General features: G+C 47.3%; 1 protein-coding gene across 3 annotated transcripts; it reads right to left on the bottom strand.

Annotated features, from left to right (window-relative positions):
* Positions 1 to 637: 637 nt before the first annotated feature.
* On the bottom strand, positions 638 to 21,500 carry TNFRSF13B (TNF receptor superfamily member 13B). Of its 3 annotated transcripts, none has more exons than XM_083413787.1 (6): positions 21,417 to 21,492; positions 13,797 to 13,923; positions 10,272 to 10,392; positions 7,775 to 7,891; positions 6,874 to 7,101; positions 638 to 2,588 (listed from the first exon to the last, which is right to left on the bottom strand). In XM_083413787.1, exons 3-6 carry the CDS (start codon positions 10,375 to 10,377, stop codon positions 2,320 to 2,322), a joined length of 720 nt encoding a protein of 239 aa, XP_083269913.1. In that variant the 5' UTR covers positions 10,378 to 10,392; positions 13,797 to 13,923; positions 21,417 to 21,492; the 3' UTR covers positions 638 to 2,319. The 3 variants fall into 3 exon arrangements, with proteins under 3 accessions (XP_083269913.1, XP_083269914.1, XP_083269915.1); XM_083413788.1 differs by lacking the exon at positions 21,417 to 21,492 and adding an exon at positions 16,343 to 16,357; XM_083413789.1 differs by lacking the exon at positions 13,797 to 13,923 and having other exon boundaries at positions 21,417 to 21,500.
* Between the last annotated feature and the right edge of the window lie 1,776 nt (positions 21,501 to 23,276).

The following is a 23,276-nucleotide window of genomic DNA, read 5'->3' as shown; positions in this document are numbered from 1 at the left end:
CGCCATTTCAACACCTCTGTACAAAGCATTCCGTCTGTCCTGATCTCCCCAGGCCCGCCTCAAGTTTCCCATTTCTGGGGGGGAACCGCTCCTTCCCCAGTGGCTGGGAATACCAGATGCTGGGAACCATAGAGTGGGGTTGCACTCATGACCTGCTTGCAGACTTTCAATTGAGGCATCAATTGAAACGTGTCCAGAGGAGAGCAACCAAAATGGTCAAAGGCCTGGAAATGATGCCTTATGAGGAACGGCTAAGGGAGCTGGGCATGTTTAGCCTGGAGAAGAGGAGGTTAAGGGGTGATATGATAGCCATGTTCAAATATATAAAAGGATGTCACATAGAGGAGGGAGAAAGCTTGTTTTCTGCTGCTCCAGAGAAGCGGACACGGAGCAATGGATCCAAACTACAAGAAAGAAGATTCCACCTAAACATTAGGAAGAACTTCCTGACTGTAAGAGCTGTTCGACGGTGGAATTTGCTGCCAAGGAGTGTGGTGGAGTCTCCTTCTTTGGAGGTCTTTAAGCAGAGGCTTGACAACCATATGTCAGGAGTGCTCTGATGGTGTTTCCTGCTTGGCAGGGGGTTGGACTCGATGGCCCTTGTGGTCTCTTCCAACTCTATGATTCTATGATCAGGCTGGCCACTGAGAACAGGCTGCCGGACTAAATAGGCCTTTGGCCTGATTCAGCAGGGATCTTCTCAATGTTCCTACGTCTCTGTACTTCATAAGCTGCTTTTTGGAGGGCAAGGAAAGGCGTTTGCTTGTTAAGCTATACTCATCTGCCTCTGACATTACGTTTTTGCTCTAACTCCGCAACTGCTTTCCACCGCCTCTCGAAAAAGCGTTTGAGATTGTTGAGCCTTTGCAGTGATCGTAGCTCTCTACACTCACAAAACATTTCAAATAGGCATGCCTAATTGGGCCCCAGTGCAAAGTGTTGTGCAACCATTTTCCTGGGAATCCGCCTATCCAGTAGGTTTCTTAGGCTTTTGCACAAAATCTAGGGAGATGTAGACCAAGGGATGCCTGAGTACAGTAAAGCCTTCTATGGCAAAATGACTCAGGGCTGAAGTACTTTTTAGGATGGCGAAAAGCCTGCCATGTAGCTGTGATGGGATTTATTAGCAGTCCTATTGAAGCTGGCTCATTTCATGCCACTCTTTAGGGAAGGTTAAAAAAAATATGCCTTTCAGCTGCAGGGCTAAGCATGCAGGATTTGCAAGTGAGTGCCACTGAAATCCATAGAATTGTGAAAGGAACCCCAAGGGTGTTATCGACTGGTTGGACGCCGAGGAACCAGCTGGGGAACCCCCAAGGGTAGAAGACTCAGAGTCTGGGCTCTGGTGGTGGGATGTTAATGAGTTGTCAGAGGGAGAAGACAGGGAGGAGGTAGTGTCAGAAGCTGAAGAGCTAACAGGGTTTAGTGAGATGGGAGAGTCTGTGGCAGAGAGGAGTTCAGGTGCAGAAATGGAAGCGGAAGCAGGAAAGGAGGGAGACAAGAGGCAGAGATGAGTCTGGCTGGCGAGGAAGCCAAGTTGCCTCCCCCTCCTGCTGCGACAAGCTCCCCTCTTCCCTGGTCTCCCGGAACCAAGAGAGGCATGAAGTGGGAAGAGCAAAGGCAGGCATGCCTGCAGAGTCTCAGATTGCTTGGGGAAATGTTTAAATGAGGAGGGGAACCATGTGCACTACTCCTTTGAGGAAAAAGTGGTGTGTAAAATAAACACTGTAGGCATATCTGATATGCCTACAGTGAATGATTGCTGTGGCACATATTGCAGAAAGTAAGGCATGTTTATTTGAAACCAGGGTCAGTAGAAACGTCATCTTTCATCCAAGCGCTCTCAACACTTTTCCTATTCCTGTGAACAGACAAAGAATTAGGCTTTCTTCACTAGCTGCTGGTTTGGGTTTTGGTTTTGAAAGAAAGGCAATGAAGGGCTTTCCCCCTGGGATGTCATGCCCACTGCTGATCTAGAACATGTGCGAGAGCAGGGAAAGACTTCCTAACTGTTATTGTAAGTAGCAGGTATTGTCAAGAGAGAAGACTAGGCTGCAAAACTTTTAGTCCTGAAGCCCTGGCTTTCTATATGCGGGGAGGTCTTTCTAAGGAGGGTAGAATTCAGACATGCAAATTGCTACCACCTGCAGTCCTGAAGTGGCTGAGTCCAATGAATTGTTTTACCTGCCGGATTCTGCAGATTGTGTAAGGAGGCATTCCCAGGGGAATTGTGTGGAGGAAGAACCTGGAAAATTCACGCAGCTTTGCTCTAGTGTGGTGGGGCGGCTATGGTCTTGTAGTATCTCATTGCCCGGTATCTCAATTCACCTGCATCTTTTCTTGCGAGGGAGAGCATATAATTTGGAAGTGCCCATCTTCAGGGGTAGGAATGGTTCCCATACTCCCTATGCCAGCAGTCCCTGCCACGGCGGGACCCCCTTCCATCCCGGCTTGGTAAGTCCTGTGGGCCATGGTTTCTTGAACGGCAGGGCTTGCTTCAGGGAAGCAGAAGCCACAGGTTTCAATGGGCTCTGGTGTCCGGCTGTCGCTGGATCCGCTCCCCACGCTCCCTGCTTCCATTAGACACTCTGAAAAATAAGCCCATGTGCATTAAAGTGGGAGTCTTCCCAGAAGCTGCCAGTGTTGTGTGGCAGGCAGTATCAGGTAAGAAGCATGGAGACACGAGTTCAAATCTCAACTCAGCCATGAAAATCACTGCATGAGGGTTGGGCCTTTATTTATCCAGGCCAAGTGTTATTACTTTCCAGGGACAGTCCCAGATTTACAGAAGCCATCCTGGTTTCTGGTTATATCCCAGAATGTTCCACTTTTCCTTAAGATGTCCCTATTTTGCATCAGAGAAATATTGGAGGTAATGGGTGTCTATTTTCATTGGAGAAATTTTGGAGGGTATGTAGTCCTGCCAAAAAGATAACTAACTATACAACCTTTAGAAAACATCTGAAGGCAGCCCCTGTACAGGGAAGGTTTATTTTAATGTTTAATGTTTTATTATGTTTTTATATATGTTGGAAGATGTCCAGAGTGGCTGGAGCAACCCTGTCAGATGGGTGGGGTATTAATAATGATGATGATGGTGATGATGATGATGTTATTAAACAGGACATCCCTATTTTCATTGGAGAAATGTTGGAGGGCATGTTTATCCATTATATTTATAATCCATCCAGAAGGCAATCAAGCTGGGCATTTGCTGAGGCCTCCACACAAAAAGAGGCACAACCGAGTGGAATGGATGGCACAATGCACAAAGGGTATCTGAGGAGGCTGGGAAAGGCGTGAGAGAATTATTGGGTTGCTGTGAGGTTTGGGGGGCAGAATAGAATCTTGCTCAGTCCTGAGCTTAAGAGGCAGAACAGTGTGCGCTAAACAATACCTTTCAGTGCTTGGGGTACATCTATTGGTTTTATGGCAGTTTTAACTGCTACGCATGCCCTCCCAAATGTCCCTATTTTCCAGGGACAGGCCAGGAATTCCAAAAGCTTCTGATTTGATCCTGAAATGCCCCAATTTCCCCCACCAATCTCTTTCCAGCCTGGGAGAGCCCTTGCCCCTTCACAGAACTACGCCACAGGGAAGCAAGAATTAATGTCAAAGCCTAACCCTGTAGAGTACACACTAGTGTAACTTTTTTTTTAGCTGCACAGCTGGAACCTGTAATAAAATGATGTAGCATGAAGGCTCTTTTTGGGGGGGGGGTCCCTCCCTGCGCTGTGGGTAAAACCTCAGTGCCTAGAGCTTGCCGATCGCATGGTCAGCGGTTCAAATCCCCGCAGCGGAGTGAGCTCCCGTCTTTCGGTCCCAGCTCCTGCCCACCTAGCAGTTCGAAAGCACCCTTAAGTGCAAGTAGATAAATAGGTACCGCGTTATAGCGGGAAGGTAAACGGCGTTTCCGTGTGCTGCGCTGGTGCTGGCTCGCCAGAGCAGCTTCGTCACGCTGGCCACATGACCCGGAAGTGTCTCCGGACAGCACTGGCCCCCGGCCTCTTAAGTGAGATGGGCGCACAACCCTAGAGTCGGACACGACTGGCCCGTATGGGCAGGGGTACCTTTACCTTTACCTTTACCCTCCCTTTCTTGCGCTGCTGCAAACCAGGGGGGTTCCACCATTCCCCAAACTCCCTCTTGTGCATGAGCAATGCTGTTTTGACTAATAAACAATGGCACCCCCAGCCTGAGCATTAGGTGGAATGGTACTTTCCTCTGTTTTTCTCCTTTCTCTCCCCATCACTGTAATTTTAAAAAGTAAGAAAATAATATTGGAGGGGAGATAAAGGGGTGGTTGTTGCGGTGACCTGTGGCATAGCCTACTTGTGGAATCTTTCCTTCCAGTTGAAGACCGGTGTGTCAGAGTGTCAGACTGGGATCTGGGAGACCAGGGTTCAAGTCCCCACTCAGCCACGATGCTCACGGGCTGACCCTGGGCCAGTCATTATCTCTCGAGACTAACCTACCCCACAATCTTGCGGGAATATGATTGGCAAGGGACAGGGGGAGATTGAACCATGAACGCTCTCTTGGAGCTCCTTGGGGGGAAAACAGGCTGTGAATGCAGTAAATAGCAATGCCATAGATAAAAGACAAATGCATTGGGGGGGAAAGGCCTCTATGAGGCTGAAAATGTAAACAAGAGGCAATGGCTTGGTGCTAGGGCTGCCAAGCCTTCAGGCCTCACCCAAAGTCTCAAGGTTTGCCTGGCTCCCTCCAGGTGGCATGTCTGGAGGGGTGGCATCAGAGTGCATTTAATTATGGTGCTGGAGGAGACTCTTGAGAGTCCCATGGACTGCAAGAAGATCAAACCTCTCCATTCTTAAGGAAATCAGCCCTGAGTGCTCACTGGAAGGACAGATCATGAAGCTGAGGCTCCAATACTTTGGCCACCTCATGAGAAGAGAAGACTCCCTGGAAAAGACCCTGATGTTGGGAAAGATGGAGGGCAAAAGGAGAAGGGGACGACAGAGGACGAGATGCTTGGACAGCGTTCTTGAAGCTACTAACATGAGTTTGACCAAACTGCGGGAGGCAGTGGAAGACAGGAGTGCTTGGCATGCTCTGGTCCATGGCGTCACAAAGAGTCGGTCACGACTAAACAACAACAGTTAAGAAGACTGTGTATGCATATTGCAAGCTTCTGCCCAGCGGGAACCGACTGAATCATAGCACAGAAAGCCCTCCCAATTAACCTCCATCTCCAAGGTTCACCGATGTCACACCACCGGAGGCTGCTTCTAGATCTCAGGTTTGTGCTCTGAAATCTCGGGGTCTGGGATGCTCCTGGCCTGGCAACCCTACACAAGGCAAGCCACCATTGAGTGAGGAATCCAGCAGCCTATGAAGCCTGAATTTTGCTTTGGGAAAGGTTCCAAGTCCGGGTGGCAAAGACACACTTGAACATTGTAGACCAGGGAGGTCTGAGGAGATGGGGTGTGGGCTAGGGAGGGTTTTTGGTGGTGAGTGTGTGCTTTGGAGATGGGAGTGTGGGGCTTCCATTATCTTCATAGTTTCCTGCAAAGTCCCCCTGCAGAAGCAGGAAACAAGCAAGCATGTTTTTAAGTGGGTTAAATAATTTATACAGTTTTCCTTGGCACAGGAGAGTGAGTGTGTGTGTGTTTTTAGGGCTGTCCTCTATTGAAAGAGATTTGTTTGATTTCTCATAGGCACTTGATCACTTAAACTAGTGAAATACAGAAATCCACATATGGGTAAACAATTATAAAAGGGGTGGGTGGGAGAGAACCAAATTATTATTTATTGGGTGGGGGGAGGGTGTTAGTGCCTGCCAGAACAGATGAAAGCATTCTCTGTCCTGTGTATGCCCCCTTTTTTTGCAAATATTTAATGTTTCAAAAAATTAAATTAATGCCAGCTTTTCTATTAATCAAATATATTAATTTACTGTGGGTTACATCCTTAGACCAGGACAGTTTACTGTGGCATAAACACAACCTTTGATAAAGCAGAATGCAGAGGTCTGAAAGTAGACTGTGCTTCTTTAGACTTCAGCGGGGAATCGTAGTTCTTAACATTCTTCAGACAAACCTCACTGCAGTTAAGAGTTCTAACTCAGCCAACTTTACGCTCTGCTTTTCCTCTTGCGGGGAAAGCTTAAAAAAATAAATAAATAGGAGGAGCATATGCCAATGTGATCGCCACACCTGCTTATCTAAAGCGTACAGTCCTCCCCACTACCTGATTCATTTTATTTTATATTGACAAAGTAATAATCATAAATAAATAAGAATAAAAATGTGCACCCCACCACTGAGACCATTCCATTGTAACTATCCAACCTCCCAAAACTTCAACACCTCTTGCGACGGTTTAACCCCTTTCCATTTTAACAGTACAAATTCTACAAACGCCCTCCATATCTCCTCAACTTCATTCCTCCTGCATAGTCCACCGTCTTACCTTAATGGCACATGTTAATTTATCGTTAATAGCTATATCCCACATCTCTATACTACTCTTCCATTTTATATTCTGCTGCCCCTTCCACTTCCTAACTATAATAACTCGTGCAGCTGTCAATAAATTTGTGAGCCAGTCCTTCATCGCCTCCCACCACCTGATTCTGATGCATCTGTAGATATAACCCGATTCTATGCTGGACAGTGTAGATTCTGCCAGTGGCGTAGCGTGGGGGGTGCAGGGGGGGCCGGTTGCACCAGGCGCAACATCTGGGAGGGGGGAGCGCTCGCACTCGCACCTCTCTGCCCCTACCTGGCTCCACGGGTTAGGGGGCGCAAATTACTTGCCTTGCCCCGGGTGCTGACAACCCACGCTACGCCACTGGATTCTGCATTTGGGGTAGGTTAAGAAATCTGAACTCAAATGATAGAAAGCATTTACCTTTGGGGCTGTCGTTTCCTTTCCGGCAAGCGATGGTACCGGCTTGGCAGATCGCCGCATCCACCCATTTCCTAAAGTGAACCCAAGTCAACAGCAAGGAGAAGAGCAGAGTACACAGACAGATGCCCAAGACCATGTAGATGACCATCCGCTGGTCACACGCACTGTCCATCTTGCACTGGACACCCTGGAGAGCAGCCGCTGCTGGAAAGGTAGGTGCAGCATCCTCTGAAAGTCAATGGAGGGGCAACAAGGTCAACAAGCTGCTCATCTAGCAGGAATCCTCCATGGAGCTTTGGTGAACTGCCTAACACAGGGATCAGGAACCTTTACCAGCCAAATGGCCACATTCTGTTCTGGGAAACCTTCCGAGAGCCACGGGCCAGTGGTGGACAGGGCCAGAGGCACAAGCTAAATCTTACTTTGTACACACACATTACACTATTCCCCCAACACCCCGAATCTGCCTGGTGTGCTGGCACATCCGCCGTACACGCTATACCTTTAAAGAATTATGCGCACTGTAGTTTCCCCCTCGCAGAGTTACAATTCCCAGTAACCCTTAACAAACTACAGTGCCCAGAATTCTTTGAGGGGAAGGATGTGCCTCAAATGGGCTTTAAAGGCATAGCGTACACTGGATCTTAGCAAGCAGCAGCATAGAATTCTGTCCTTTATCCCCCAACGTTTTGGTTTATACAGGCATGCTCCGGCACAGAAGCTCTGTAACCTAATTCTGGAGTGTTGCGTCTGGGCGGGGCGGGAAGGAGTTGAGCTGTATTGACACTCTGAGAGGGAACGTTCTCTCTATATGCCTGGAGGTATCATCTGGGGCTGAGAATCCAGTGAGGAAAACCCTGCTTTCCAGCTCTAATGTGGCCCATTCATCCCAGGGACTTACTTTTGCAAAAAGGGTTGCATTCCCTGGGGTGCTGCCCACAGATACTAACACAACTGAAGCACTGCCTCAGGAGCTGGTCATAGTAGAAGCCCTCATGTTTTCTGCAGTCCATGGAACCTGAGGAGAAGGAGACAAAACAGGGTTTGCATCCATTGTATTAAATAAATAACGAGCGAGATGCTCCAGTCACGAGTCAGCATTTTCTCCGGTCCAATCTTGGGCCCGCCTGCAGTTCATTGGCTACCGGCTCATGTTGCCATGGGAACAGCAGCATCCTTGAGGCTGGCGAAAGCTGGAAGAGGGATTGCTCTCCTCTCGCCACTGAACTGCTGGAGCATCTGGCTTGCCAGCCGGTTCACCTTATTCCTTGAAGCTTTTTGCACCTATTGCCAGCTGTTAAATCAGCCTGCATCCACCAAGCATGGCTGACGCGCCCTTCAGATGTTGCATAGCGCTTGTTGTCAGAAATAAGTGGTGATAAATAGGGATCGTGATTATTTTTATGGGCTTCATAAATTAGCTCATTATAATATTTTGTTTTGACGGGGATGGGGGAGTCTGTGGCACTCCCAATGCGGTCAGACTCCAGCTGCTGTCAACCCCAGCCTTCGTGGTTAGGGATGATAATAGCTGTAGTTCAAAATACACGGAGAGTCGCAGATTCAACATCCCTCTTCGTAAATGAGCTCCGTAACCCATGCCAATTCCAATTAGGGTTGCAGCTATATTCAATTAGCCATTAGACCGATTGGTTAAAACCTTTCCAAACAAAGAAAATATGCTTCTTGGTCTGGAAATTATTATTGGATTGCATTTATAGCCCACCTTTCCTTCAAGGGGGGGTGCGTGGTTCTTCGCCGCCTCCTTGAATCTTACAACAACCCTGTGAGGCTGGTTAGTGACTGACCCAAGGTCGATGTCATGGACTGGCCGGGCACTGGGGAGTAGTGGGGGTTACCAGCTGGCGAACCCCTAAGAGACAAAGGCTCAGATCCCAGAGATTGCTGGTGGGACGACAATGAGTGGTCACAGGGAGAAGAAGAAGAAGAAGACTGGGAGGAGGAGATATTGGAAACTAAAGAGGTAACAGGGCTTAGTGAGCTGGGGGAGCCTGCGGCAGAGCCAAGTCCAGAAGCAGAAGCTGACTCAGGAGAGTAAGCCAAGAGTCAGAGATGAATCAGGCTGGTGAAGAGTTATGGGTGTCTCCCGCCCCTGCTCCCTTTGGGAAGTATGTTGACCAAGGCTGAGTACCAGTGGGAACATCTGGTGGACTCTGGAAGAGGACTCTGATGAAAACACTCCCTCTCCAACCCTAGAGCTTCTTTCCTACTTGGTGGAGCTCCCTATTTGAAGGGCTGTCCAGTCCAAGTCTGGCCAAAAGATAAATACTAGAGTTGTCAAATCAGGAGCATCCCAAACCCTGAGGTTTCACATCCCAAACCTCTGTCGCGAATTCCTCGCGGCGCTTTTTAGCGAAACGCTCAGAGTCCCAGGTTTCTTTTCAGTGCAGTCTTTTTAATGTGAGCTATATACAAGTATTTACAAAAACAGTCCATACAGAGTACCTGCTCCTTAAGGCAAATGAATACTCCCCACCACAGCACAACCACTACTACCACAGTTACTGTTGAACAGGCTTTCCTTTTTAAAACAGGTGATAGCCAATCACATTAATCACACTCCTGCTGAGTCACTCTGACCCAGCACTTCACAGAGTATTGTGTCATCCTGTTGAAGCCTGTAGACTTACTCAGTATCCTGCGAATCCCAACAACCTCTGAGCTAGGGTGGCCCCTGGTGATGTCACAGGATGGGCCCTGGAGATGGAAGTTAATAGGGGGGCACTTCCCCACCTCCAAGTATGCTACAATTTGTAGCTGGCTCCTGCTGGGCTTTGTAAGCTTGCAAGCTGCAAGTCAGTCTTCTTAATAATATGTATTATTATTAAAGGGACTTTTGTCTACCTGGAGATTCACCTCCATCTGACATCTACAGGGGGCCAGGCACACCTGGAGACTTCAGGTAAGACTGGAGGTCTGGCAACACCAATAAATAGCCTTTAGAAAGGAGGGCAAGAGGGCCCTTTCAGCTTCCCATCAAAGGTTAGTAGCACCTGAACAACAGGAGCTCACCTGGCCGCCCTTTTCTCCAGGACAGATAAATGCAATCTTAAATCATAGTCACTAATTTTGCATTTAAGCTTACAAATTAACATATTATTTTTTTGTGCAAATTTTATGCAAAAGAACATCCTATTTTTTTTCTCTCTTTTTTTTTTACAAAAAAATTTATACCACCATTTTCCTAGGAAAGCGAGCCAGGAGCTGGGAGAGATGATGTTTCTCTGGGACCATAAGGGCTATTTCTGAGCTGCCATTGCAAGGGGAATGCAGCTGATCTGATTCCAGGATCTGGGAGCAGCATGGTTGAAAAGAGGCACGCAAATATTGCAACTTAAAAAATAAAATAAAACAGCACATGTTCCCAGGACACTCACTGCAGGCATCGGCACATCCTTGAAATGGGCGCGGGTGACATGTGACATTGCAGGCTACGCACTTTTGCAAGAGCTCGTCCAAGAACTCATCCTTTGCACACGGCATGGCAACCCAGGAAGACTGTGGAAATAGAGAGGGGTAGAGTGGAAATCTCACTGAAGGGGCAATGGCGCCAGGCTCACTCTCTGCAAAAGAGGAACTGGGGGACCACAAAGAAGGGTCCCAGGGGTGGGTTTCTCTTAGCCCACAATCTCACCATACAGGGGTACCTCGGGTTAAGTACTTAATTCGTTCCGGAGGTCCGTTCTTAACCTGAAACTGTTCTTAGCCTGAAGTACCACTTTAGCCAATGGGGCCTCCTGCTGCCCCCACACGATTTCTGTTCTCATCATGAAGCAAAGTTCTTAACCCGGAGGTAATATTTCTGGATTAGCAGAGTCTGTAACCTGAAGCATATGTAACCCGAGGTACCACTATACATTTAAAGCAGTATCATATCACTTTAAACAGTCATAGCTTCCCCCCAAATAATTATGGGGTTGTGGTTTGTTAAGGGTGCCAAGAGTCATTAGGAAACTCTTCTCTCCCTCCTCAGAGCTACAATTGCCAAAGTGGATTAACAATCAACCCCTCTTCACAGGGAATTCTGAGAACTGTAGCTCTAGGGAGGGGAACAGGGGCCTTGTAAAATGTCTCAGAACCCTTAATGAACTACTGATCCCAGAATTCCTTGGGGGAAGCCATGGCTGTTTAAAGTGGCGTGGTACTGCTATAAACGCATGTCATGAATGTGGCCTTAGTTCTCTCTTCTTCTTTTTTTCAATCTTAAATTTCAATCTCCAGCATCCTTCTCTCACAGTGGCCAACATAGGAGCTAACTCCTAGGGGCTGAGGTCCCTTTGCTTCCTTGCCCATAACCATAGCTATCAACTTTTCCCTTTTCTTGCGAGGAATCCTATTCGGAATAAGGGAATTTCCCTTAAAAAAGGGGGGAAGTTGACAGCTATGCCATGAACTATCTGAGGGGCCTTGGACCCCCAAAGTTGATGGGCACTGGCATTCAAATGCTGTGTGTGTACATGTGTGCATGTCTTGTAGTTGATCATGTGGTGACGGGCTTAACTGGGCCCCCCAACATTTTGTTCAAGTTGGCACCCCTGCTGGCCAGCCACATGCCCATGGTTAGCCTAAAAGCAGGACCTGGACTTCTCCCCCCCCCCCAACTGTTTCCAGTCACTGGCATTCAGAAGCATCCTCCCAAGCAGCTCTTGATAATATTCATGGGTTTGCCTAATCCTGTTTCAAATCCATCCAACTTGGTGGCCCGTCACTGCTTCTTTCGGGAGCAAATTCCGTAGTTTAACTCTGTGGTTTGTGAAGAAGGAATCATTGCAGAGTTGGGAGCCTGAGGGTTATTCAGCCCAACGCCACGCAATGCAGGAATTTCTGTTGTCTGCCCTGCGTCTTCCAACACTCTGCTTCTTTGGGTCCCCAAAGTTCTAGCATTTTGAGGGAGAATAACTTCTTCTCTGTGCTATGTATACTTTTATGCACTTCTATCATGCCCAAAATGCTATAATCTGTCCTCACGGGGGAGTCGCTTCATCCCCCTTTATAATTTGGGTTGTCCTTCTCTGAACTATTGGGGGAGATAAAGGTAAAGGGACCCCTGACCATTAGGTCCAGTCGCGGACGACTCTGGGGTTGCGGCGCTCATCTCGCTTTATTGGCCGAAGGAGCCGACGTTTGTCTGCAGACAGTTTTCCTGGGTCATGTGGCCAGCATGAATAAGCTGCTTCTGGCGAAACCAGAGCAGTGCACAGAAACACTGTTTACCTTCCCGCTGGAGCGGTACCTATTTATCTACTTGCCCTTTGACGTGCTTTCGAACTGCTAGGTTGGCAGGAGCAGGGACCAAGCAACAGGAGTTCACCCCATTGCAGGGATTCGAACCACCGATCTTCCAACTGGCAAGCCCTAGGCTCAGTGGTTTAGACCACAGCGCCACCCGCATTCCAAGGCTCCAAACCGGAGGTGGAGCCCAGAGCCTATGACAGGCAGACCCAACGAATTCCCCTTCATCATCTTTGCTTATTTCTACAAGGGGCAACGTTGAGACTTAGCTGACAGTTTATAATGAAGAATGGAAACCCTTTTTGGAATACCTGAGAAAGAACTGTAGTCAAATGAATTTTGAAAGGGTTTGAATTATGAGCAGCGGTTTAAGAAGGGCAAAAAGTGTAACAGAGGAAATGCTATTAGATATAGTTTGACATAAAATGCAGCAGATTATGGGTGGAAACAAAAACACCACAGTAAGGTAAGGGTGGGAAGCCACCCTGCTTATTTTGAAATAGAAATGTATGCTGAATTTGAAGTTAATGTGTTTTAAGTTTTCAAAATGGAATAAAACGTATTAGAAATGGGGGGAGAGACTTAGCTGATACTACGAACCTCTGGAGTGGTAAGAGCAGTGGTGTAGCGTGGGGGTGCAGGGGGGGCCGGCTGCACCAGGCGCAACATCTGGGGGGGGCGCGCTCACACTCGCAGCTCTCTGCCCCTACCTGGCTCACTCACTCACTCTCACTGCAGTGCTGGCTGTGCGAATCCGATCCGAGCCGCCGGGTCGACGCCCACTGTGGAGGGGAGGGTGCCAGGCATGCGGTGCGGTGCGGAGAGAGAGCGAGGGACTATCTGGGGGAGGGACAGTGCAGCGGGGGGGGGCACAAATTACTTGCCTTGCCCCGGTTAGGGGGCGCAAATTACTTGCCTTGCTCCGGGTGCTGACAACCCACGCTACGCCACTGAGTAAGAGGGTTGACTGAGGCTGGTGGGGCAGTGCCCCACCCATCTGCCCTAATGGTCAAACCACCCCTGAATGCTGGACAATACGCTGAGGCCAGTGAAAAAGGATTGTGGCAAACGAAAGTGATACCTTTTTTTAACCTAATTTCCCAAGGAGAGTCTTTGGACCCCATTCTAGTTGTTTGCCCTACATGTACCTTTGGAAAACCAAAAATTTATACAAGATGCAGCAACGCTTATATTTTCTCTCTTTCAAACAGTAGTTAGAGCCTGCATCAGATGGCCTCTCCAAGCTCATTCCCTGTGGTGCTTTCATTGAAAAACTGGCACTGTGAACTGTCTCTGCACTGTGACAATTTCAGCTTCAATACGCCCTCCAGTGGTCGGATCTGGTTGTTGCCATGGCAGGGCAATGCTTGCTTCTATGGCAAACTCCAGAATGTGATTGAGGATGTGTGGCTCTGGCTATTTCCAATCTGTGCCGCTGCTCCCCCCCACCCCCCAATATACATTTAAAGCAGCAGCACATCACCTTAAAGCAGGGTTGCCATATTTCAAGAAGAGGCTAATATCTATCTGATATTATCAGATGGAGGAGCCATGTGATGCAGACTCTTACAACCTCGAAAGTTGTTGAGCTTTATTTAGGAACACCCCAAAGTTGTTGAGCTCTTTTAAACAAAAGCGCCAAAAAAACTGCAATTTTTTAATTGACTTGCCTAAGATCCAGGACAATGTGTCACCTTCCCCACCCAGACGTCAATTCCACCTTTGAAAGCCCGGACGTATGGCAGTCCTGTTTAAATAGTCAGGAGATATCTGGCATTCCTTTTCGTGGAAACGACCCTGCAGGTAGAAAACAAACACAGAAGCAGGGTGGGATCCAGCCTCCTTCTGGAAGGGCAACATGCAAGGAGCAGTGACTTTTCAGAAGTTTGAACCGTCTGTGCGCCAATCTCTTGTGAGAAAGAGGGCTGCTATGTCTGTCAGTAATTTTTCAGCACCAAAGACTTTGTTTTTGTCTTCTCAGATCTTTTATCATCTCTAATATCTTTTAACACAATTGATGTCATCCCTCCCCCTCAGGAATTACAGAATTACGACAATTCTACCAGTTTTAGGCTTTAGCATATGTTTTGTTATGCTATATCTATCTATCTATCTATCTATCTATCTATCTATCTATCTATCTGGTTGGCTGCCAAGGTTTGATTTGTTAAATAAATTGGAGTTCTTGTTATTAAAAACTCTGTTAGAGTTTGGAATCTCTATTTGAGTTTGTAATCCTTGTCAGAATACATACTTTGGAATGGATTAGTTTTTATTACAACTATTAATTTGCGAGTAGGAACCACTCCCACTATTGAAACTTACATTGGCCTGAGTTCTTGGTGTGCTTTTTTCAAGGTTTGATTTGTGCCTGCCAATATATGTTGGCTTTTATGAGTGAATTTTATTATTTGCTATAGCTGGGTTGGTTTCTAAACTAGATGGCATGCTATTTAAATTTGTCTATTTCACTCGGTAAGCTGCCTAGAGGAGAATTATTATTATTATTATTATTATTATTATTATGGCAACTCATGAAGGAATAAACATGGAGAGGCTTTTAAAAACGGCATTTCCCAACACCAATGGCTGTTGCTGTCCATTGGAACTGATAGGGCAGGTGGCAGGGAGGTCAAGAGGAGGGGCAGCCAGAGCCAATGACAGGCAGGGCCAAGTAAATCTATATTCATCCCCTCTCTACCTCTCAGCTGAGTTATGCAAGGGCAACGCTGAGTTTGAGGAGGAGGAACAAACTGATAGACAGCACAAACACACCCTAAGAAGGCACCCTCCAGCATTCCTCCAATGAAAATAGGGACTTCCTATTCCATAATAATAATAAGAAGTAATAATAATAATAATAATAATAAGTAGTAGTAATAATAATAATAATAATAATAATAATAATAATAATAATTAATAAATATTATTATTATTATTATTATTATTATTATTATTATTTTACTATTTATACCCCGCCCATCTGACTGGGTTGCCCAAGACACTCTGGGCTGCTTCCAACATATATAAAAACATAATAAAATATGAAACATTGACAAAACTTCCCTATACAGGGCTGCCTTCAGATGACTTGGGGGTCGGATAACTCCACACCCTCTAGTATTTCTCTCATGAAAATAGGGACATCCTAAGGAAAAGCCATGGGATCAAATCAGAAATTTGGACAGATTCTGTAAATCCAGGACTGTTCCTGGAAAATAGGGAGCCTTGGAGGGTCTGGGGGAGGTGGGTACTGGCTGAGGCCAGACTGAGGTTGCCCTATTTATCCTAATGGACCAGCCTCCACAGCAGCCTAAAGTGAGCCAATCTACCTCAGGATTCAATCTCCTCACCGTCCCTTACAGTTATGGCCCTCCAGAGATTTGCTGGACTACAATTCCCACCAGCCCCTGCAAGCATGGCCGATGGCCAGGGATGATGGGAGTTGTAGTTCAAGCAACATCTTGAAAGGCCAATGGTTCCCCACTAACGGTTCTCTTGCCTGTTTTTCACCAGGCTTTATAGATAGATGCTGGCTCTTTTTTCTTTTACGTTTTGCGCTGACAGAGCCTATACAGCTAAGCAGGCCGAGGTGACGGACGGGGTGGGACACAAGTTGAATTTTCCACCTCAGGTGGACAGCTGGGCTGTCTCTAGGTTTTGGTACTGACTTTCACAACGGCGTGGCTGTTTTCAAGCTGCGTTCTGGTGAACTCTGGGGTTCCTCAACGAAAACCGTAGTAACAGTGCTCTGGCTTCCCTCAAAGCCAGGCAGGCTGCCCTTGTCCATCTCCACATGCAATGCAGCCCCACAGAGCGGTATTGACTGCATTTGCGGCCACACTCCAACTAGACCAACAGGCCTAGTCAGGAAATGGAGAGTAAACCTTAAAATACGCTCTCCCTACCCACCACCACAATCATAGCTGTTAACTTTTCCCTTTTCTCGTGAGGAATCCTATTCGGAATAAGGGGATTTCCCTTTTTAAAAAGGGAAACGTTGACAGTTATGACCACGATCCTTTGTACTGCAGAAGGGGTTCCTGGGATTCCCCAGCAAACAAGCCAGAAAGTTCCCATAAGGTGGCAGTTTTGAAAGCTACTGGTTTAGTGACCTGGGCCATATCCCCACAGTACATTTAAAGCACTCTCATACCATTTCAACAGGCAAAGCTTTCCCCCCAAAGAATCCTGGGAACCATAGCTGCCAGCTTACAGATTTGAAAATAAGGGACCAGCAGCCTTGAAAATAAGGGACCAGCAGCCTTGAAAATAAGGGATCAGCAGCCAAAATAAGGGATTTTGCTTAGCTTATGCGCGTTGGGGCTGCCGTCGTCCTGGCGCGAGGGGTTCCATCGGCCCTTCCCCACCCGAGAGAGAGGGAGAGAGGAAGAGAGACTCTCGCCCGCGAGCCCAGCATGAGGCGGTTGCGGCGCCCTTCTGCGTCTCTCCCCATCCCCTCCTCTTCCTCCTCCCTCAAGCCGCCTCCTCAGCCGTCTCCGGCTTCCCCTGGCAGCACGGCGGAAGTCTCGCAAGAGAGGGACTGCCTGCCCGCCCGCCACCACCCGTCTCCTCACAACACGCCCCTGAGGGGGAAAAGGGAGAGACGGAGACGCAGCAGCTCATGCGCGCTCTCTCTCGCGGCGGAGGACCCCAAGCCGCTGCTTCCCTTCCGAGCCGGGCGAGCATGAAACCCGGGAAATTTAAGGGACATCATCAATCCGGGACAGCAGTGGGACACAGCACTGGGATAAGGGAGTTTCCCGCCAAATGAGGGACGGTTGACAGCTATGCTGGGAACTGTTGCTAAGGCTGCCAAGAGTTGTTAGGAGACCCCTCTTCCCCTCACAGATTCCCAGAGTTCCCTGGGAAGCAGGATGGGCTGCTAAACCACTCTGATAACTTGTAGCTCTGTGAGGGGAATAGGAGTCTCCTAACAACTCTCTCTCAACCCTAAATAAACTACAGTTCCCATCATTCTTTCAGTGTGGGAAGCCATGGCTTTTAAAGTGATATATGAATGCTTCAGAAGTTAATGGCGTGCATGTGACCTTAGCGTGCTTCCACACGGCAGCTGTTGCAGACTTGGTACGGCTCATGCATGCAGGGTTTTTGAAATGTCCGCACCCTGCTGGTGTCATTCCATATTTCTTCCTCCATGTAAACTGGTGTTGCTGTTTCCATGTTGTTTGGTTTATTACTTATTATTATAGGGCATTGCAAGGATGGTGTGCATCCATGAACAGCACCGAGTCCATAATGCAGAGTGCCCTAAGGCTCTCTTGGAGAGCAGTGGGGAACCTCTGGCCTTCCAGAAGTTACTGAACTACAAATCCTATCAGTCCTAGTGAGCATGGGCAATGGCAAGGGATGATGGGAGCTGTAGTTCAGAACATCTGGAGAGCCAAACACACAGCTGCTCCATTACGTGGATTTATTTTTTCACTGTTAGCGACATCGCACATTGGAAGAGATGGCCTATGCATTTTAGGCTCCATCTGCACTATGCATTTAAAGCAGTATCAGACCACATCATGGCTTCCCCTGAAGAATTCTGGGAACTGTATCTTGTTAGGAGTGCTAACAGTTCTCAGAATCCCCTTGGAAGAGGAGTTGGTGTTTAAATCTCTCTGGGAATTGCAGTTCTGTGAGGGAAACTGGGGTCTGCTAACATCTCTCAGCACCCTTAACAATCCACAGTTCCCTAGATTATTTGGGTGAAGCCATGACTGTTGAAAGCAGTATGATACCACTTTAAATGTATAGCTTAGATGTGGCCTTTAAAACTTAATAAACCTAAACATTGTCTGTGCAACACTGATACTTTATTCACAAGGCATATTGAATAAGAATAATCTTATTATTTATACCTTGCCCATCTGGCTGGGTTTCCCCAGCTGCTCTGGGCGGCTTCCAGCACATGTAAAAACACAACAAAACTTCAAACATTTAGAACTTCCAAAAGTAATAATTTTACATAGCCACCACTTGAAGCAGGAATCGAATATTGCTGGACTCCAGCTTCCATCATCACACGGGCCATGACTATGGTGGCTGAGGCTGATGGGAGCTGGAGTCTAACACTCTCAGGAGGACCCCTGCTTCAATGCCATTTCACAACCAGGCCTTGTCATACGTGCGGAAAGAACACGGCTCTGCTTGTCTCTTTGCTTAAGACTGCATAACTATTGCATCTGCCGGGTTCAGGCGGAATCCCAGGTTTGTAAGGTTTGTAAAGGGGAGGGAAAGAAAATTGTCACAAGAGAGCCACTCTTTGAGGTTTGCACGAGGCGCCTGTCATCTTGAATACAACATGGTTGGCTGCCTGGGCATCGCTTTGTGCTGTTTTTTCTTTTTCTTTTTGGGGACAGAAAGCTCTCAACAAGTCACTCTCAGAATTAGGTCTGACTGAAACCAAAAGCTGTGTAGCTGGGTTCTTTCTGACTTGCCAGGGTTGTTTGTATTCTGTATGTTAAGGCGTGCTAACTATCCTGACTCTCTGTGGCTGCTGAGGTTATTAAGGGCTTGGAATTTCCACAGCTCATGTGAATTTTAGAGTCGGGAGACCCAAAAGGATTTCCCCTGCCACTTTTCATTTCCTTACGTCACAGCTTGTGGTAGCTATGCCTGCAGCGTGCTCTGGGTTTTCTCAACCAATATGGATTGGGCCCAGAGTAGGGATGGATGGGCCCATCCATTCCAGTTGCATCATTTTTTTCCAGTTTTAAATTGAGTTTTCCCCATTTCTACACCATTTCATGATTCCCCCCCCCCAAAAAAGCTTATGAAAATTCACCAGCGTTTTAGTGTGCATTTCTTATAATATACACGTCTGTATGCAATTATGCAGATTTTTGGAAAATACTTTTCCCTAATAGAATGCATTTTTCTTTGCTGTTTTCAGTAATATATGCATTTTTAAACGCACAGTTTACCCTATCAAATGCATTTTTGTACAAACTGTTTGGCTAGAGAACTACGCTGCAAAACTTGGAGAAGAGCAGGTTTCGAAGGGTGGTTGTGCTTCCGTTCACATATTGTTTCGGTAGCTGTGAATTAAGTAGCTTTGCCTATAAATGTGAACTGAATAAAATCTCTCCCCCTGTCCAGGAGGAGAGGATAAGCAAATGGACCACAACAAATGGTCAGGAAGAGGCTGGCCCATTCCTAGAGGGGGCAGATCCACTGAGGGCTTTTTGCCCAAGTCCTCCAAGCTTGTAGCACTTGTTCTGCCATCCCCATGGGCCCAGGAAAACTGCCTTATACTCTCTCAGAGCATTGATACCTCTAGCTCAATGTTTCCCAAACTTGGGTCTCCTGCTGTTTTTGGACTACAATTCCCATCATCCCTAGCTAGCAGGACCAGTATGGGAATTGTAGTCCAAAAGCAGCTGGAGACTCAAGTTTGGGAAACACTTCTCTAGTTCAACACTGTCTACAATGACTGGCAAAAGTTCTCCAGAGTTTCTTGCAGGGAGTCTCTCCCAGCACTACCAGGAGATGCCTCTTACCTGGAGATACCACTGGCATGCCCACCAAGTGCCCTGGAAAAAATGGGACATCTGTTTTTTTGCCTGGGATAATGGCCACCATTTTGGGTGCTGTGCCCTCATACACTCTTCTTGTGCTTCGCTCTTGCCCCTCAAAAGTGCTTTTGGGGGGGGAGAGAGCAAGGCCCACATTGTTCTCTTTGTGGCAGTGGCACAGAAGGCCTTAGGGACATAGGAATACCGGTCAGACAAATGACCGGTATTGTCTACACTGACTGGCAGCTGCTCTCTGGCATTTCAGACAGGAGTCTCTCTCCCAGCCCATAGAATAAGCCTGGGACCGTACCACTCAGCTAAGGCTGTTCCCTTTGTGCCTCAACCTTCCTCAAGATGGCGTCCTCTGGACCTGGTGGAACTACAACTCCCATCATCCCTGAGCATTGGGTCTGCTTAGCTGGAGTTTGTGGGAGTTGGACAACAATGCAATTCTGGGCTGCATCAATAGGAGTATAGCATCTAGATCAAGGGAAGTAATAGTGCCACTGTATTCTGCTCTGGTCAGACCTCACCAGGAGTACTGTGTCCAGTTCTGGGCATCACAGTTCAAGAAGGACACTGACAGACTGGAACGTGTCCAGAGGAGGGCAACCAAAATGGTCAAAGGCCTGGAAACGATGCCTTATGAGGAACGGCTAAGGGAGCTGGGCATGTTTAGCCTGGAGAAGAGGAGGTTAAGGGGTGATATGATAGCCATGTTCAAATATATAAAAGGATGTCACATAGAGGAGGGAGAAAGGTTGTTTTCTGCTGCTCCAGAGAAGCGGACACGGAGCAATGGATCCAAACGACAAGAAAGAAGATTCCACCTAAACATTAGGAAGAACTTCCTGACAGTAAGAGCTGTTCGACAGGGGAATTTGCTGCCAAGGAGTGTGGTGGAGTCTCCTTCTTTGGAGGTCTTTAAGCAGAGGCTTGACAACCATATGTCAGGAGTGCTCTGGTGGTGTTTCCTGCTTGGCAGGGGGTTGGACTCCATGGCCCTTGTGGTCTCTTCCAACTCTATGATTCTATGATTCTATGATTCTAAGGCGTGGGTCACGTGACACACCCGGGAGTGCATCCTGGAAGACGCGTGTCTCTGTTTTGGGTCCCCAAAATTGGGACAATATGCATTGGGGTTTGAACCCAGCTGCTCTACCATTGAGCTATGTCTGTTCCCCTGCTGATCCTGAACTGAATTTGTGATACAGGTCTCAGCACTGGTTGCAGAAATTGTAAGACCCCTTGGACAAAGCACCCTTTGCGGGACCCCCTCCTTCTTCCTTATTACTCCAACAACCTGCTTTCTAGCAAGGCAGATGGCCGCTACATAAGTCGTCATCGCTCTTCTTTCTCACCACTGCTTTTTCCTGGGCTAGAGTGAAAGACTGGTGAACGAGCCAGCAGGTTTCGGCGTATACCGGGGGAGCAGGTCCAGGAGTCTTTCGGCAGTGGGCCCCCTAACTGTGGTAGGGCCCCCTCAGCAAATGCCCAACCTTGCAAAACTTTGGCACCAGCCCTGATATAGAAAAAGCCATGCTTGGTGAAATTCTCATTCCTAGATAGCTATCAGGGGTCCAGGCCTGGGCCTAGCAACTAGGGCAAGCTGGTCCATTAGGACGAATGAGTCACTGACCCGCCAATCTCAGCCAGCCCCACTCATCTGCCTTCCTACTCCTATTCATCATCCAGTCTTGGCCATGCCTCCTTCCCAGACCCTCGAGACCACGTAGGAAAAGAAAGGGACTTGCGTTTACTTACACTTCCCCACCTTCCTGGTCTGCTCAGAGGTTCTCCCAGCTGTAGGTCATCTCACCTTTGAGCCCTGAGCCCAGTCACTCTGGTCCTTGACAGAGAGACTTATTATTAGTGCTTGATTTGATTAGCCTCTCTGCTGTTTGTTTCCGGGGGGGTTTCCCTCGCATTCTTTTGATGCAAATGAACCCCACAATGAATCTCTTGAAATGGTAGGAGGCCCTTTTTCACAGCTGTCCCAAGGGGACAGAGAAACTCCTTGTCACACCTTTTTTCTGAAGAGAGAGGATACAGCTTAGTTTGTAAATACCCAGGGATGTAAGTTGCCAGTTTGAATCCTGCCAGGGGTCGTGGACCTATAAGAAGGGGCAGATTCTTCCAAATATGGCTCTCCCAGCCCCCAATTGCTATACACGTACTATTCCCAATTTAGTGTTTTTTTAATCTGAGAGATTGATCACTGTTTTCCAATACTAACTGTTGGTTCAGGTTTTTTTCACTGTCACATTGGGCTTAAAGCTGGGGAGATGGACTAAGGGTGGGATGGAAATTAATTTTGTCTGCATTTTAATGAGAAACTGCATCATTCATACTTTACAAATTTGCACTAGGCAACCTGAAACACAGTTCACACTCCTCTGAATTTTGCAAAGCCATTCTCCAACTCAACAAAGTTTACAAAAAAGCATAGAACAGGGGGAATGTACATAAAAGGAATATATGGGGGGGCATACACAAATTCATTACATTGGGGGGGGGGGTAATTGCTTGCAGAAGTGTGTATATTAGTCAAAACTGATGGTTTTTTTTAATTCTCATGCAAATTCATCAACATTTGAGCAAAAATTTCTCCTAATAAAATACATTTCCCCTAACAGACACATTTTTGCAAAACACTTTTCCCCTAATATTTATATCTTCCCTAATGCAATGCATTTTTGCATTGTTACTAATATATGCATTTTTATGCACAATTTATTTCAGTCCATGCATTTTTGTACACGCTACTTGACCAGGGAACTGCACTACAAAATTCAGAGGAGCGCAAATGTCAAAGGATAGCTGCACTTTGGTTCTCTTCTGTTGCTTTGGAAAGCGCAAATAAGTTTGCCTTTAAATGCGAACTGTACCGAAATTCTCTCTTGTCTCTCATTCCCCACCAACTTTCTTCAGAGGCATGCTTCCTCCGAGCACAGAAGTTGCAGCTTATAGCCATTATGACTAGTAGCCATTTTTAGCCTCATTGTCTTTTGTTGGCGGCCATCTCCGCAAGTCGTGGAAGCGGATTCTACAGTTTTATAACTATGGTTCAAACAGGGATACAAAGAGCCTTCAGCAAGGTGTATCAGCGGAAGGGGCGACACTTGCGAGTTATCTTTCCCAGTGCCTTTTTTCCTTAAAAAAATGTTTAGGGCTACTTCCATTTTCCTACTCATCTTGAAATACTGCCCCTCAATGAGGCCAAACTTAGATTCACAAAATGTTTAGGGGTATGCGTACCCCTGCATATCCCCATTAAAAAAGCACTGGTCTTTCCTATGAGCACAGGGGTTCTGCAGCAAGCACACCCCCGTTTTTCACTTCTGGGGGGGTGCTTTTTCCTTGCACATTCTGGTTTTCTGCTTTGGCTGCTTCTGAGATTTAGGTCACCTCAATGACACGCATCAGGCGGCCGAGCGTCCAGAAGACATGAAACCAAACACCCATCTTCCTGTTCCGCCTTGTACTGCTGCTTGTTGTGACATGAATAATTAAGGCCTTCTCCCACCCGCCCTGCCCTGAAAGGTGTTTCATAGGAAATATCCCTTAGCATCTTTGATTTCGTGTGAGAAGCATCAGCAAGCGAGGAGGAGAACTTCGGTGCAA

This window comes from Podarcis tiliguerta, assembly GCF_965153285.1.
Source record: "Podarcis tiliguerta genome assembly, chromosome: 14".
Lineage (NCBI taxonomy): Eukaryota > Metazoa > Chordata > Lepidosauria > Squamata > Lacertidae > Podarcis > Podarcis tiliguerta.
This window is presented reverse-complemented; position numbering and strand designations above follow the sequence as displayed.